This window comes from Crocuta crocuta, unplaced genomic scaffold (assembly GCF_008692635.1).
Source record: "Crocuta crocuta isolate KB4526 unplaced genomic scaffold, BGI_CrCroc_1.0 scaffold72, whole genome shotgun sequence".
NCBI lineage: Eukaryota > Metazoa > Chordata > Mammalia > Carnivora > Hyaenidae > Crocuta > Crocuta crocuta.
Window position 1 is genome coordinate 3,386,872 of NW_027529427.1, and position 16,829 is coordinate 3,403,700.

Here is a 16,829-nt window from a genome sequence, read left to right on the forward strand (position 1 = left end):
GCCCAAGAGTGAAATTGAAAAGACCAAGTCAGGAGCACTGTTTTTCTCTTCTGTTCAGGGCCTGATGGCTTTGGCTCATGTACCTTCAGAGCCTACATCAAATTATTTCCCCGAGGGAGATAAATATTAATCTCAGAGGCCTGATTTGATTTTTAAAAACAGAAGCAAGTCTGAAGAATTAGATGGGCATGGAGGAGGGCACTTGTGGGGATGAGCACTGGGGAAACCAACTTGACAATAAACTAAAAAAAAAGAATACTTGAAATAAAAAACATGAGAGTATACAGTTATGTTTATCATCTACTTTTGAAAGCAGTTTTCTCAGATTCTTCCAAAGAAAGTTTTAAAATATTAGAGACTATCTAATTGACCTTTATCAGTAAGCCTGGTAGTCAGTTATCTCTCTCCCTGAGGGCGAAGGGTGAAACATTCTTATTAGATTCTGTGCATGTGTGAGAGTGTCTTAGAAAAACACCGTAACCACAATTTTAATGCCGTTGATAATCTTATAGTCCAGTAGGTTTCTTATAGAACATTATTTCCCAATCTTCAGTGATTTGTGAACTAACCTTTAAATTGTTTTTCCATAACTACCTAAGTGCCTATTGCATATTAATTTCCTCTAAACCAACTCACTTTTTATTTAAATTTGTAACATTTCTGAAAATGGAAAATGTACACTATCAGCTACTGTGAACAGCAAATCACAGTAGAAAGAAATGCAATCAAAAGTAACCATTATTAAACAACCAATGACATTAGCTTAAGATCCGCATTCTCCTTGTTCCAAAGGAAGCTGCACAACCACTGGGGAGTTGTTAAAGACATGCCAGCAGCAGGCTAGGGTTTTCTCCTTGACCACCATCAGAGGGGCTGAACAGGAGCAGGAAAGGAAAGAACTCTCCCAGATGCTCTCAGGAGATGAGGGCCAAGTGTAGAGACCTCCAAAGGTGTCAGATGAACTGCTGGTGGAATGTGACTGTTGCTTGGGAAACGTTGCTTTAGAGCAATATTATCACTTCTTAATCCCACAGGCTTCCACCAGGCTGGCACAGACACCAGGCATGTCCATGGACACTGTACAGCTGCCCTTTGGGACCTGGATAAGCTCCACCAGCTCTCTCAGACTCTCCTTTGCTGCCCCTAAATCTGGCAGGTGTCCCAGACAGGGCGGTGCAGAAGCCTAGCTCCATCCAGGCACCTTCCACCAGACGGCAGCAGTCCCACCTTGGCTAGGCCTGATTCAGAGACCCTGCGGATGCAAACACAAAGTGCTTCAAAGGGAGGCCATAAAACTGGGGGCACTAGACTCTTTAAAGGCAGCTCTGCGACTAATTGAGGACATGATAATAAATAAAACTGGATTGCATGATCTGGCCTTGAACTATCCCCATTCAGCAACCCCAGGCTGCTAGGGCCTGACACAGTTGTGACAGATACTTTCCAGAGAGAAACTGGATGGTTTTAAGCATTAGAGGCCCCAGAACAGTGCTCATCAGCAGCTCCATCTGAGATGACTTCAGACATGGTGGGCGGTATGGCAGAATCTGTGCTATTTATTACCTGAGCCCCATCAGGGGTTTTCATTCCCTCCCTGCTGCCCGCCGCCCCCCACCCCCTTCGCCTTTCCCATATGTGTTTGTGCAAAATAGACTTTGGATACAAATCAATTGGTACCCCTAAAATGTGCTGTCCCATGTCCCAACTTCTCACCATAATTTTATCTCAAACTTAGCTCCAGTCTTCCTTGAAGGAAAGCTGGAAGTGGGCCTTTTATCATTCAGAAAGATGGATTTTTTTTTTTTTTTTAAATAAAAGGTAAAAATGCTACCTTTTCCAAATGCCACATTCTCTCCTGGGCAAAGTCTGAGACAGAGCAAATAGATCAATACTTCCACTAGCAAAATTCCCCCTCCCATCCCTATTCTTACTAAAAACAGATCACATCCCCAAATAGTTGTAATGTACCCTGGACATAGCCAGTAAGATTCTATAAACTTTATTTTTTTTTTCAGTAAATGTGATAAATATTACATTTCAAGACATAAAACAGTCTCTCTTTAAAGCCATCACAGGCAAAGGAGGTCTGTGTTCTTAAAGACAGTGGAATCAGGCCATTAATCATTAGTTTAAGGAACAAATTTGAACCTTGTCAGGTGTCAAGGAAAGGAATACATAGCTCAGAGGTTGCTATGTTTGTCTTGTTTGGCCCATTTAGGGCTCAGTTCTGCCTTCTCTAATGAGGATTGAGGCATGCGGAGCTGCCTGGGGCCCAGATTCCTGCGACGGGAAGGCCCAAGGTGTGACAGACAATCACCATGGTCTTGGGGTGAGCCCATGGGGCACAAGCAAAGGAAAGGCTCTGAGCCTTCCGGACAGTTTCTCAGACCTGTCATTAAAAAGGGACAGAAAAATAGCAGAGCAGATGAAAAGGACAAGGGGGTAACATCAAAGGAGTTATTTTAACGAGTGAGTGCATCATACAGTCAGAGTCGTAATCTGAAGTTTTCCAAACGGCCCATCTGTATGTTATACAATTTGCAGGATTCCTGTTAAATCCTGTTCTTGAGGGAATTTCTTTATTAATTTTTTTAATGGTCACTGAGATCTCCAGGAGGGGAACTTCTGGGAAGGAGGCGTTCATAAGAATTATTTGTGGGTTCTTTTTCCCCCTCATCGTCTTTTATGTGCCCACAGTGTATTACACAGTGACGCAGAGTCCTTCCTGAAGCTCCCCTTCTGTCCTTCTCTTTTTTGCCACATGGTCTCACAGGTGGCCTTTTGTTCCTCTGACTGATACTTTCTCGCTCTCGGAAGTCTCCTCTCCCTCTCCCCACCCCTGAACTGTTGGTGTTCCTTCCCTGTGCTCCATCCACAGGTGGGGCTCATTGCTATGGTTTTGGTTGCTCTCTCCAGGATGATTCTCATTATTATTAGCTTCCACCCAGATCTGTTTTCAGGGCTCTAGACTCCTGTATAAAATGCTTACTGGACATCCCTAAGTACTTGTCCCGTGGGATCCTCTGCCTCAACATGCCCACCTCCCCCTCATCAAAATGGCCTCTTCTCTAGTGTTTCTTGTCTCAGCAAACTGTGTTTCTTGTCTCAGCAAACTGTACCACCATCTACACACATGCCCGAAGACTCCAGAATGGTCCTTGGTTTCTCCTCCCCACATACAGGTCACCACCAGCTTCTTAACTCTGCTTCCTCGAGCCTGTCTCAATCTGCCTCCTTTTCCTCATGTCCACTGCAATCACCCTGGACTCTGCTGCCATAATCTGTCACCTAAGATGGCCAACAAGGCTTTCCATGCTGTGAACTTGGGCTGCCTTTTGCTCTTCGCTTTCCTCACTTTTCCTCTCCTACTCCATGCTTTGAGCACATGGAGTTCCATTCAGTCCCTTCTCTGAGCCTCTCTCATATTTGCCTTTGGCTCCTGCACGGATGATCTCTGCCTGAACACATCTTCACCCATCATGCCACTCTCCCTTTCCTATGGTTCTGCCATCTTTTATCATTTAGTTGGTTTACGTATTTTATGTATCTCTTCCTCGGGGAAAACATCACCTGCTTCAGGTCAGGTTAGTTTTCTTTGTTTCATGTTGTCATAATTACCTAAATTTCTCCCTTAATGATACTCACTACACATTATTGGTAGTACTTAAATGTCCACTTTCCCAGCTAGATGGCCTCATTTAACATGTCAGATGTCTTTTTTTTCTTGGAGACCATCCTCTGAGAATCTTCATTCTCCTGTTCAAGACAAAACTGTTCACTGAACCTTCTATAGAGCTGTCATTCCCAGTTAGATCCAGCACTTCCTTTTTCTGTGAATTTCTTGTTTGCTGGACTCCATTGTTACCTTTCTTGTTTTATATTGTTGGTTGGTGAAATTCATTCTCCAGGAACTTCATGAGAGCGGATGCCCGAATATCTTATTAAAAACCTTGTTTTCAAAGGCACGCTTTACATTTCTTTCTTCTGCCTTTGCACTTGATGTATACTTTGTCTGGTATAAAATCCTTTGCTAAATAAATCATTTGCCTTCTCAATATTAATAAATTTCTCTGGGACTTCTTAATGTCAAGGGCTGATGTTGAGAATTCTAATATCTTTTTGTTCCAAATAATTTTTAGAGGCTCTGTTTGTCTCTCTGGTCATGGAAGCTTTTAGAATCATGTTCATGATTCCTAGAGTTGTGAAATCTCATGGTGATGGGCTTTAGTGGAAGTCCTTTTTTTCATCATTATGCTGAGTGGTTCCTTTCAATCAGAAAATGCACATCTTTCAGCCCTGGGACATTTTCTTGTATTTCTTTATGCTTTCCTCACCATTTTCTCTGTCTTCTCTTTATGATTAAATGTTGGAGTTGCTAGATTAATTAATTTTCTTATCTTTTCTTTCCTATTGTCTGTCTTTTTTATTTTCTCTGTAAGTTTATTGATTTTTTTTTTACCTCCTATCATTTTATTGAACTTATTTCAGATCTAGAATTTCTCCAGTTCATTTTTTTCCTCTGAATAAACTTTTTGATCCTGCTGATGTTGGAGAAGTGTAGGGTGGATACAGATGCTAGGGTCTACTATTCCTCCTTAAGCAGTGCCTTGACCAATCACTGTCGCCTGCCTTTGGCAATACCTAGTGCCTAAAACTCCTGAACCATTTTGAGATTCCAGCATGAGAGAGCTTGCTTTTTTTCTGCTGCCTTTCACTGCAGGCAGTTGGTGTTCAGCCATCACAGCTTTGCTAACCCCTTTATCCACTGTCTGTCTTCCAAGATATTTATTAACATCACTTATACACTGCTGTATTCATGACTATTTTCTTTAACCTTGTGGTTTTGTACATGTTAAAATTCATTCATTATCATTTTAGTAGCATTTCAGAAGAGAAAATAGATATATACATGCATTCAATTTTCCATATTTAATTAAAACCACTAATTATTCTTCACTAAAAATTTGGCCAAGTTTTCTGATTACGGGTATCTGGAGGAGAAGTCTCAATTTGAGTTCTGATTCTGAACCTCCCTTCCTCCATCCTTCCCTCCTCTTCTTTTCCTTTTTTCTTTTCTTTTCTCTCTTCCTTTTTTTTTTTTTTCCACCTCTTCTTTTGCCCTGACCTACAGACAGGGTCTTGGCCAGTCCATACTATTTGGCTTCTTAATCTTTAGGCTTCACCTAGATTTTTCTTAATTTCTTACTGTCACAGAATTCTTGCTTGCTCTTTTATTATGAAATATTGTATTTTACTGTTGTTCTGTGGATCTCAATTCGTTCTTTAAATCCTTCTGTGATGGTGATAATGATGATGGTGGTAATGATGATGACAGGGACAAGGATAAATATGTTTATTGAGCATTTAGCATGTACCAAGCCCTAAGCTAAGCATGTTACTTAGATTATCTCCTTAACTGACCCTATGGGCTAGCTGATAATTTATTTTCTGATAGATAAGAAAATTAAAGCTTATGGAGTTTTAATAGCTTGACTGAGAAAATATAGCTGGTGAGTTGTGAAACTGGGTTTTAAACAATTATTTTCTGACATCAAATATCAGACTTTTACCCACTACACTACGCTACTATACCGCCATCTTCTTGACAGCAAATGGAACTAGACAAGACACTGATCAAAACATTGTTTTGAACCATTAGGTTTCCACTAACTGTCAGAAGCACTAACAACAGAATGCCATACCTAATCATATTGAGAATGCTCTTCTGGAAATAGCTACACAGGGGTTAAATGATCCTGTGTGGGGAATGTGGAGGGAGTTCCTGAATTGGCTGGAACATGGACTTCAAAATCTCTTTAACTTTTCAAGTCTATGATTCTCACTGTTCTGCTCTTAATTCTCCTCCCAACCATCTCCTAGAAACTTTCCCTTAGACTGATTAGCAGAACTGGCACCTTGTTCCTTTACCTAATTTCATTCCCTGTGATTGTGCATTAATGGGAAGTGTGAAAAGACCATACCCTCAGGCATATTTTAGCACTTAATATTAAAAATAATAATAGTTATTATTTATTGAATGCTTACTATGCCCAGATGTTATGCTAAGGATTATATAAATATTGTTTCACTTAATCCTAATCCCAACCCTGATAGGCTGGGCCATTTTTATCTTGGTTGATTTAGTCTACTTGGGCTGCCATAACAAAATATCACTGACTGGGTGGCATAAACAACAGAAACTTATTTCTCACAGTTCTGGAAGCTGGAAAGTCCAAGATCAAGAATTGGCAGAGTTTGGTTTCTAATCAGGGCCCTCATCCTGGCTTGCAATAACAATCACTAACTGTGTCCTTCCTTGCATGGTGGAGAGATAAGGATCACTGTCTCTTCCTTTTCTTATAAAGCTACCAGTCCTATTGGATTAGGACCCCAGCTTTATGACCTCATTTAATCTTAATTACCTACTAAAAACCCTGTCCTCAAATGCAGGCACATCTGGGGTTTGTGCTTCAACAGGTGAATCTTGGGGGGGAGGGGTGACTCACTTCAACCCATAAGAGTGGTGGACAGCATTTAGCTTGGCTTTAATGAAAGCTGAAAATGTTTGAGCTGGGAGGAAAGCATCTTTCTAGTACTTTCTAGACATCCTCTCTTCTCTTCGTGTTAGACAGTTAGGAAGAAGGGCCCACTCTTGCTGCTTATCAAACAGTAAGAATAATTCAGTTTCTTTGGGTTTGAAGAAACCTGACCCTTTGTCGGGGGAACCTTTCATTATCTTGTTGAAAAACCTCAGGTTGTCATTAAGAAAGAAGTAGTCCTTTTAGTGTCTCTCTGTGTGTCCTTGGAGCAGAGAGAACTACAGTGTCAAGAAGGCTTAGTTTTGTCCCTCCTCCTGTCTGTAGAACTAACTCTGTCCAGAGGCTTTAGTGACTGGTCCATTTCTTTCCCAGAAAGCTAAAGAAACTACTTCGGAAGCTGAAAGATGAGACACAACCTGGAGAAACAGACTCTGCCCACTCAAAGCACCCAGAGCAGTGGGACCTAGACTACAGCTTGGAGCCATACACTGGACTGACTCCAGAGTACATGGAAATGAGTAAGATACCATGATCTTTCCTTCTACTGGGGGCAGGTTCACACAAGGGGTCTGCAAAATGAGTGAGGAAAGGGATAGGGAAATGACTAGGGCAATCCCTGCTTCTTCCTGGGCTTCATGTCTACACAGTGTCACTTTTAGTGCCACATGGAAGTTGAGGGTAGGGCAGAAGGAGTCCTGGAATGAGAAGCAAGAGCAACTCTGTCACCACCTTGACACTAGGGTGATACCCTTTTCTTCTTGGGCTTCCTCTCCTCATCTATGATATGAGAAGCTTGGTCTCTCAGGTCTCTTCCCATGGTTTCTGGCATTGATAAAGCTGAAAGGGAAATAGTGAAGTCTGAAATTTAAGAATAGAGGTGCCATTAAGGAAGAGTAAAGTAATCCTGCAACACTCAGGACAAGGACACATAACATCTTTGACGTGGAGAATATAGAAGAGTCCTCCACTCTACTCAAGTAGGGCTGGGTAACATGTCAGCTTTTCTCTTAAAAAGTTGGGATGTTTTGTTTGTGGGATAAGAGGTCTATTTCTAGTTACAGAGCCTCTTACTGTTCTCGGATAAGGCTTGAAAGCAAGAGTGTAGGTAGTACAGGCTGGTAGAATCGAGTCATTTCAGATGTGTTTGGAAGCCATAAGTTCTTTATGATGGATCAGCTGCCTTTAGACTCTTGGTTTCTTGTGAATAATCCTGACCTTTTATTGGGGTAGATATTTGAGAAGCCTCTTCACAAGATTTGGAACTAATGAATTAAAAACATAGGACCAAGAGGTCAGCCATATCATCTAAACATTTATTCCATCTAGAATGTATGGAGAAACATCAGTGAGACCCATCAGAAGAATCACTTGGTCATTGGAACCTGTCATTGCGTTTGCATAATGGCTCCTGACTCCTTTGGTTAATAGCTTGCAGTAAGGGGCCACTGATGTTTCTGTACACCAGGTCCCTCGCTTGCTATTTCTAGTGGATATTTCTCCTCTTTTGTTTATAAGAACGTGTGTATGTATATTAAGGGTAGAGGGATGGACAGGGTCTAGATTAGATGGCCATAAAAGGTCTGTTCTAGTTCTGGGGTATCTAAAATTCCAGGCAAAATCTGCACTTTGTAATCTAAATAAACTCACCAAAAGAGAAACAATCATATCTGCTTTGGGAGCAATAGGCTAGGAAAATATCAAGACTCAGTTTATGGAAATATGTAGCTCCCTTATGCTTTTTACCTTTACTTAAGTACTACCTCTGATCCCTCTCCAGCACTGAGCCACGTTTTTACACAGAGGTGATCTCTCATACTCCAGATGCCACTCGATGTCTGCCATCCATCAGACAGAAATTACTGTCAGAGCCTGAGGCTTCCATTTGGAAAGGGGCTTACATTACAAATCCTTGGGCTCTGGGCTCCCAACCCCCACCCTCCAACACTAGTCCCCTACTCCCACCACCTAGCTATCCAGGTAGGTTTTCCTGGCCTGTCTGCCTGTCTGTCTAGATAGCTGGCTGTTTCAAAGGTTCCTCTTTTTGGTCCTAAGAGCAGAGATACTTGAGCTCTACTCCCTGGGTTCAAATCCTGGCTTTGTGACACAAGTATTTGGACAGCTTTGGGTAAGTGGCTAACTTTTATGTGTGTCAGTTTGCTTTAGCTATTAAAAAAAAGATATTAATAATAATCTCTACTTCATAGGATTGTTGTATTTAATGAATTCATATCTGCAAAGTGCTTAGAAGAGCATCTAGCATATATAAAAGCTGTGTTGTCAAGTATTGCTGATTCTCTTAATGGTCTTGAGGCCCTGGGAAAGCCACGTGTAGGGATATAGGCTGCACTTTGTCAGCCACCGTATCACTGAATGGACACCCACTATGTGTTCAGATGTGAACACTTTACAAAATAATGAGAAGAGGGGAAAAAACAGCAAGAGCTAGAAGATTTAGTGGCTTCTAGAATAAGTTTATACCATGATTGTAAAGAGTGAAATTCATTCTGTAGATTAAACAAAACATGCACACACACACACACACACACACACACACACACACACACACACCTACTTACAGGTTGTAAGGGAACAAAACAACCATATAACAGAAGGCTTGAATATAGAGAAAAGGGAACATATCTCTCAGACTTACCTCATTTCAGCCCAATGTTTACTAGTATTTTGGTGCCGTTTCTTTCTAGACCCCTTTTGTTATGTATATGATCATATGTATATGATCGTATATACACATTTGTTGCTGTTTTTCAAATTAGCATTAGGTGAATAGATATTTCCAAGTTGTCATATAATATTCAAGACTAAGAGCTGCATAATAAATAACCCCTCTAATAAATGTACAGTAGTTTATTTGCAGATTTTCCAGTGAAACACATTGGAGACTCGTTTTCTGATTCTTCCCCTATTTTGATAATCTAATACATATTATCTCCATGCATATAATCTTTTACATATTTGCTAATGATTTCCTCAAGATAGAGTCCCACAGATGTGATTACTAGATCTAAGGTACAGCCATTATATAGTCCTTGATTTATTTTACCAAATTGCTTTCTAAAAGGATTAGACCAATTCACCAAGCTACAGGCAGTGTGTAAAATACCCTCCTAGTGAATACAAATGATTTAGTAGCCTGAAGTAATGTGATATGAAAGAATTATCAGTGTACAGTAAGTTTGAGACGCTTCACCCCCTATGGCCACCTCATTCCACCTCATTGATTTGAATATTCCAGACCCCTCCTTCAAGACTTCGCTTTCCATGGTGCTTCCCCTGTGAAGTCTCCCTAGACCAAGCCCCATTGCTCCCAAGAGGAATCATCAATTATTTGCTTTTCTGTCCCATAGCATATGTTACACCCACTGATGGTGTATCTTCCAGAATTATGGTAATACTGCTCACATGTCTGTTCTTCTGCAGACCCAGACTATTAGATTCTAAAGAACAGTGTATAAGAATCATAGCTTATTCTTCTTCATGTCCTCCATAACCCAGCACGTTTCCTGGCATATAACAGACACTCAGTGTGTCTAGATGAGTAAATGGATGAATGATTTCTTAGTGAGGGAAGATTTATTAACAGAGGTAAATTTTTAACAACTTTAAGTGGAAAATGAAGGATCATTTTCAAAGCGGGGAGGAGGGGAAGGGAGGTGGTGGGCATGGAGGAGGGCACTCGTGGGGATGAGCACTGGGTGTTATATGGAAACCAACTTGACAATAAACTATTAAAAAAAAGTGGGGTTTGGCTGATGGTAGGTCAAGGATGTTTTGAAGAGATTTTCAGCTGTAGGTAAGAGGTCAGGCTTGATTCCTGAGGTCCCTTCTGGTTCTGACGGTCTACATATTAATGATAAGAGTAAGGGAGAACATTCCAAGGAAAAGGACTCGCAAGTTCAGAATCTCCTGGCCACAAGTAAGTGTTGATGTAGCAAGTAGTGGTTTTTCTGGGTAGAGAGGGTTTAGATAAAGACCTGCTACATTAATTTGTCTGAAGATCAGACAGATTTGCATTTCACATCAGACCGTAGGGAGCAGTTATAAAATCTTGGCCAGTGCTGTGACTCTGTTTCCCTTGAGGAGATAGGCAGCAAGTGTAGAAGGGAGGTAGTAAGACTAAGAAATGAAGAAGAAACACAGGTGCACTCATTCACTCATTCTTTCATTCATCAGACATGTATTAAGCATATAAAGGGAGGAACAAGTTTGGAGACCAGGACAGAGCCTTCAACAGTTCAGGATGATGTTGATTCAGTCAACAACTCAGTTCATACTGATTCAGCCTTCTTTAGAGGAGGAAGCCTGAATCACACATGGGTTTTCCAAGCTGGGTTCCACAGAAACTCACTCCCAAAATTCCTCAGGTCATTTTGCTAGGCTATCAGCCACATTAGAGACATGACTATTTTATTTCATATTTTATATAGGTGCAAGAACTATGTTTCTGGGTTAGAGCCCTTTTATTCCTTTGTCTCTGGAACATCCTCTTATTCTTGTGAAGGGAGTATTTGCTCCCATGTACAATCAAAGACTAGACTGCACAGCAAATGTTACCAAATATTACTCCATCTAGCAATGCAGGCTAAGTGAGGGTGGGGGTGGCTCTGTAGTCAAACAACCAGGCTTCCAGTCCCAAGCCTGCTGTGGCTAGTTACATGACTCTGGGCTGATGCATAAAGCCAGCCAGGCTCAATAGATTTAAGGATAATAGCACCTGCCTTACAGGATGGTTCTGAGAAGTAGATCATAATCTGACATAGTTAAAAAACAGTGCTTAGTCCACATAGGTTGTCCATGAATATGAGCTGCCACTGTTCTTGTCAAGATTCCAATGTCTTTCCCTTTAATCTAGGAATTGACTAAAAACAGTTTAAAGCCCTTACTGTAGTGACCCCCAGAGGTTTTCCTGACCTATTAGCATAGGGTTGAGCAATAATGTTGAAAGACTGTGGGTACCAGACTCCAAGGCAAATCTAAAAATTGCATTCAAAAGTCTGAGAGGTAAACACTCCAAGATGTTTGTCTTTTCAGAGAAGCCCTTAGGGTCCTCCTTGTCGAGTCTGGCATCGCAAATGGGCTCCTTTTGTCATCTGTTTATCTAAAACCCACAAACTTTTGTTCCTCCAGTCATCTAAAAAATAATCATTATTGTCTTCCTGACTCAGGAATTCAATTATCCCCCTCAGGGCCTTCCTCCAGGTTCTTAAATACAGCTTAAGCTTTGAGGCCCTTAATGTGGGTGACAAGATGAATTTTTTCTATCATTCACATAGTCATTAGAGGAAACATCATTTTTCTTGGTTATGAGTTTACATCCTGTCGAACTTTAATAGAAAGGGAGGTGCGTTGTGCTTGGATATTTACTTATTCATTCATTTGGAGTGAAGGCCAGGTCATGACTTTGGAGGACACAGGGCTGTCCACCAAGACTTGTAACAGGCACCCAGTGGGTGGAAACACACAGGGCAGGTCCTGCTCAGAAACCAGCATTGCATCACCCTCCTGAAATTGCAGATTTGGACTTCTGCGTTCAGAAGGAGCAACCCTGCATCGGCACAGATCGTGTCTTCTTCTCCAAGATTCCTCTCTGACTTTGCATCAACGGCCGCTGAGGAGAGGCCTGCTCTGTGTGACCCAGAGCCTTTTTATTCATGGCTCCTTCCCTCACTGGCTTTGCCTCTACTAAGAATTTTGCATCCCTACTCAAGCCCTCGCCCTTCCTCCTTTTTCTTCTTCTTCCACTTCTTTTTATTATTGACCGTGTTCCCCATGCTGTACTTTTCATCCCCTCGACTTATTTATTTTATAACTGGAAGTTCCCACCTCCTTGGCATGGCTCCAGATACATCCTAACTTGTCCCTTGCCTCCTTTTTCCCTGCTTTGCCATCTCCTTGTCACTTTTTAAAATAGATTTGCTGAGGTACAGTCCAGAGCGTGTTCTCTTTCCTATGTAAAATCCTTCAACGTGCCAGACTTCCCTTTAATGAAAGTTCCAGTGTCCTGCAAGGTACAGCTTGTAAGAGCATCCTCCAGCCGGCTCTGCGCATGCGCAACTGCTAATCTGCAGCCGCCAGGGCCGGGTTTGCCTGTGCTAGTCCACCTGCCTGCAGCAAGTTCTTGCTGAGTTGCTTGGGCTCTAACCTGTCTCTTGGAAGCAGTTTTGGGCTCTTCCATCGACAGCTCCTCTCTTCTCCTACACCTGCTTTGGTAGAGGAAAAAAATGTAAGTTTGTGGGGGCAGAGACCCCCTTGTACCTCCCTGGTCTCACCACTTGGCACAATTCCTGGAATGTAATAAGTAAGGCCATAATAAAATGTTTCTTGAATGAATTGCACTCTAGCTCCCTTCCTTCAGTGGCAGAGAAATAGAGGCCCCGCTTCTTTCTATCCCATGATATTTGGCCTGACCTCCCTTTTCACTATGGAGATATGTGTATATATATACTTTTTTTTTTATATGCAGCAATTTTCATCTCTCAAGACCAAAGTGAACCACGTTTATTATCAGGGTTTCCCTCAAAGAAAAGTCACTTCTGGCTTTAATTTGTTCCTTTGCCTTCCGGGATCAAGTCATTAGCCAAAATGGACAGAGTGGAATGCTCTCCCTCAGACTTGGATTTAAGCTCAACTCGGATTTCACATCTTCCCTCTGCGGTGCCGCCATCCCAGCCATCCCCAAGCGCATTGCTGCTCCAGGACCTGTGCCAGGCAATCGGGGCACAGAGGCAATAAGTGGGCCCTGAGCCCTTCAGGACCTCAGGGTCTAGCAGCAGAGTGACAGGGGTAGACAGTTACATCAAAGGGCCTCGTTGGCTCGCGCGCACACACACACACACACACACACACACACACACACAAATGCAGCTGACTGTGCTTTCTTCAGAGAAGCTAGCCCTTTTAAGCTTCCAGCCGATGGAGCAGAGGTGTGTTACAGAGAATTGTCCATTCTCTTCTTTGTTCCTGCTTGTATTCGCCAACTCACCAAACTTCCTTGGGTTCTGGAACCCATGTACTGAGACAGAACAAACTCTGGCCTGGAAACAGGAGACTCGTCTCCCACCTACCACCTCAGGCTTGTTTTGAGACATCAGATAAGGCCAGGAGGAGAATCAATCCCAGGGGAGACATTTCTCCGCTCTTCTGTCCAGAGACTCAGGTCCTGCGTGACCATTTCCTGCCATCCTTACCACACAAACACACGTACAGCTCCCCCACCCTCCAGTCCCCTAGCTGAGAAATCTCAATGTCGCTGCTCATTCACACTTCTGTCTCCACACACCTCCCATCCAGGCTCCTAGCTTCCCTCTGGAATATCTCTGGAGGCTGCTTCTTTTGTTTAGCCTCTTAATCTCCTACACCTGGTGCTTTTTTCTACCACACCCTCAACACAGCCCCTTGCAACCACTCCCATCTCTCTGCTGCCCTGTTTCTTCTTACCATCCATTGTTCTAAAACTTCCAGGGTTCCCATATCTTTCCCAAGGCCTTTGTGGGACACTGTTTCCATGTATTTAACCCTAGGCCATCTTACACATTCTTGGGTCCAGCCAAAATGCACCCCAACAGACAATTTCTCACTCATAGCCTTCATTTCACTTCTTCCTCCCTGCCCTGGAATCAATCCCCTGTGCCTTCTTACTCTGCTGTCACCTCCTCCCCAAAGCAGCTTCCCTCCCTTCCTCCTCCCTTCTCCTCCTCCCCTCCTCTTTCCCCTCCTCTCCTCTCCCATTCCTCAGGATTTTAGCTGCTCCCAGTCCCACCCCAGGATTTCAGACAAGCTGTCTCCTAAGACAGCAATGCCTCTGATACTTCTTGGTAACTGATTTCCTGGGGGGCAGGTTCCTGGAGCCACACAGGGCCTTGCACACAGCGTGGGCACTGAAAACACACCAAAAAACCCTGTAAAGAGGTGACTGAACAGAAGGGGATCACTCATCTGGCTCCACCTTTCTCTTATCTAGGCTGAAACATCTCACTTCTAGCAATGCTGCTGTCAGTTCTCATGTATTAATGGGCTGATAATCCATTGAGTGGATTACCAAGAATCAGAGTTATCCCTGTTTGTCTTTCTCTGCCCTCCTCCTCCTCTCCTGTGTCTCCTCCCCCTCCTCCCCTTTGCTTTTGTCTTCTCCCCTCCCCCAGCCCAGGCCTATTATGTACTCCTTTCCAGTGAGTAAGCCAAGGAAATAAGAGAAGGTGTAATATGAACCCTTCCATGCTGCTCATAGGTAGCAGCCCTGAGAAAGCTTGCCCAGAGAGAAGACCGAAGTCCGCAAATGTCAAAACCTTGTTGGAGGCGATAGTTTCTGCCATCTCTGTGGATGACTAAAGTTTTGTGGTGGTGATCATCTCACTGCTTCTGATTTCTCTGCACCTCTATCTTCAAAGTGATGCCCCTTTTCTCTTCAGATGATCACTGTAGGGCAGAGCAAGCAATCTCTCTCCTTCCTGACTTCTCAAGGTGTCCAGTGAGAAGTGGGTGTGAATCAGTTCTGCATTTAACTGCAGGTGTGACCTTGAGCACCTCCTATCATCTCTCTGAACCTCACTTTCCTCCTTGACATTAGAGGGAATTAGACTAGATGGTGAGTTTTTCTTTGCAGAGACCTGACCGACTGCTCTGTGGTCACAACCAACTGTGTAATATATCACAACTTAGGTGCTCCTACTGAAAACGTAGTTTAAAAATATAAGGTAAAGCAGAGTCAACATCACCCTCACTTTCTCACATTTTTGAGTGAGAGAGCACAAAACCTGGCCACCCCAATGGAAGTGAATGGTACACATAATCATTTTTCACTGAGTGCCTTGACAAGAATAAAGAGTTTCAAACCACTGGACCAGGTAACCTCCAGGGTTTCTCCCAGTGCTGACATCCCAGTCCATATCCAGCTAGACAGAGCACCTTGAAGCCAAGAGGCCCAGGGAGTGATTCAGGTTGCCTAAGGTCACCCCATAGACCTGTTAGTGGAACTGAAGCTAGAGCCCGTTTCCGAACCATTGTGTAACAGACTTTCATCAGGACTCATGGGAACTAGGGTATTAGTGTAGGGGCAGGGGTAGAGTGAGCCTTCCTCCTTCCTTCCCAACAGGCTAGACCTCCCAATTCCAGAAAGGCCCTTGTCTTGGGCTTTGAACAAAAATGAGAGCAGTGAAACCAAAGCTGCCCACTCCCTCTGGTGTGCCTGACATGGTGATCCCTGGCCCCGCTCTCAGCTGTCGGCTTCCTTCCCCGTGATCCCCAGGACCACCCATGCAGACAGGAAGTGCGCTGAGCCCACTCTGAGCCTGTCAGTTGTAATGGTGAGGCAGGTCATCAGTTGAGGGAGGCAGCAGGGGAGATATATTATATTTACATTTTTCTAAATTGAGCTGGAACCAGGGCCCAGCAGGCATGGGGGAGGGAGCATGAGGTGAAAGGGAAGCTGGGAGTTGGGGGGGTGGTATGTGGGAGGGTTGCTGGGAATCAGCCTGTGGAGGGGGCACTGGCAGTAGGGAGCTACCTCTGGGCAGTACTGGTGGTGGGGATGGGCCAGCCCCAGACAAAGAGAAACCTGAGAGTGAGGGATTAAGCTGGAGAAACCTGTGAGGGGAACAGCAAGCTTTCGAGGGAATCTCCAATATCAAACCCTTTTCCTGAAGAGCTTACTAAGAAGAACTTCAAGAGTAGTCACCCACCCCCATCTCTGAAAGGAGAAAAGAATGCTGGCCCAGGAGCAGGCCATGACATTAATCATCACTGTCCCCAACCCCAAAATGGGGCTTCAAAGTTTTTTGGCCACAGGCCCCTCACAGCTCCATTGTGGAGTTTTCCTCAGGGCCAATGGGAGGAAATTCCTCAGTTGCTTTAAGGGCTGCAGACAAAGTTAGTTCTCTGTTACTTGTGGTAGTTCGAATTGTGCAGAGTGGACTTTGGCATAAGAATGTGGGCCCAAATTTAATTCTATAAGTTCCCAAGAGAGTCCCAAGAATCTCTTAAGTTTATTGCCAGGTTTCCAGATAAATAAGTGATATAATTGGAGACCAGTGGCCTGTGTTCATATTCACGAAATTGTGAAGGGAACTTCTTGGGGGCAGGATTTGTGTTTTATTCATTCATAGTACCTAAGCACAGGGCCTGGCATACAGTAGGTGCTCAGTAACTGTTTGAAGAAGAAAGAAGAGAAATAAAGAATGAAAGAGGTGATTCTATAGTAAGGACCTTGAAGACAGAGAAACAATTGGACTCCACAGACATCACTGTTCATCAGAGCTCTCCAGCCCCACTGGCTGT

At 43.3% G+C, this 16,829-nt stretch overlaps 1 protein-coding gene across 1 annotated transcript in view; it reads left to right on the forward strand.

Annotated features, from left to right (window-relative positions):
• The window catches only part of ANO2 (anoctamin 2), a 328,305-nt gene that overhangs the window by 287,371 nt on the left and 24,105 nt on the right, over positions 1-16,829 (forward strand). The window contains exon 22 of the mRNA XM_077759020.1: positions 6,912-7,057. Coding sequence (XP_077615146.1) covers positions 6,912-7,057 — 146 coding nt within the window. The remainder of the gene's footprint in view (positions 1-6,911; positions 7,058-16,829) is intronic.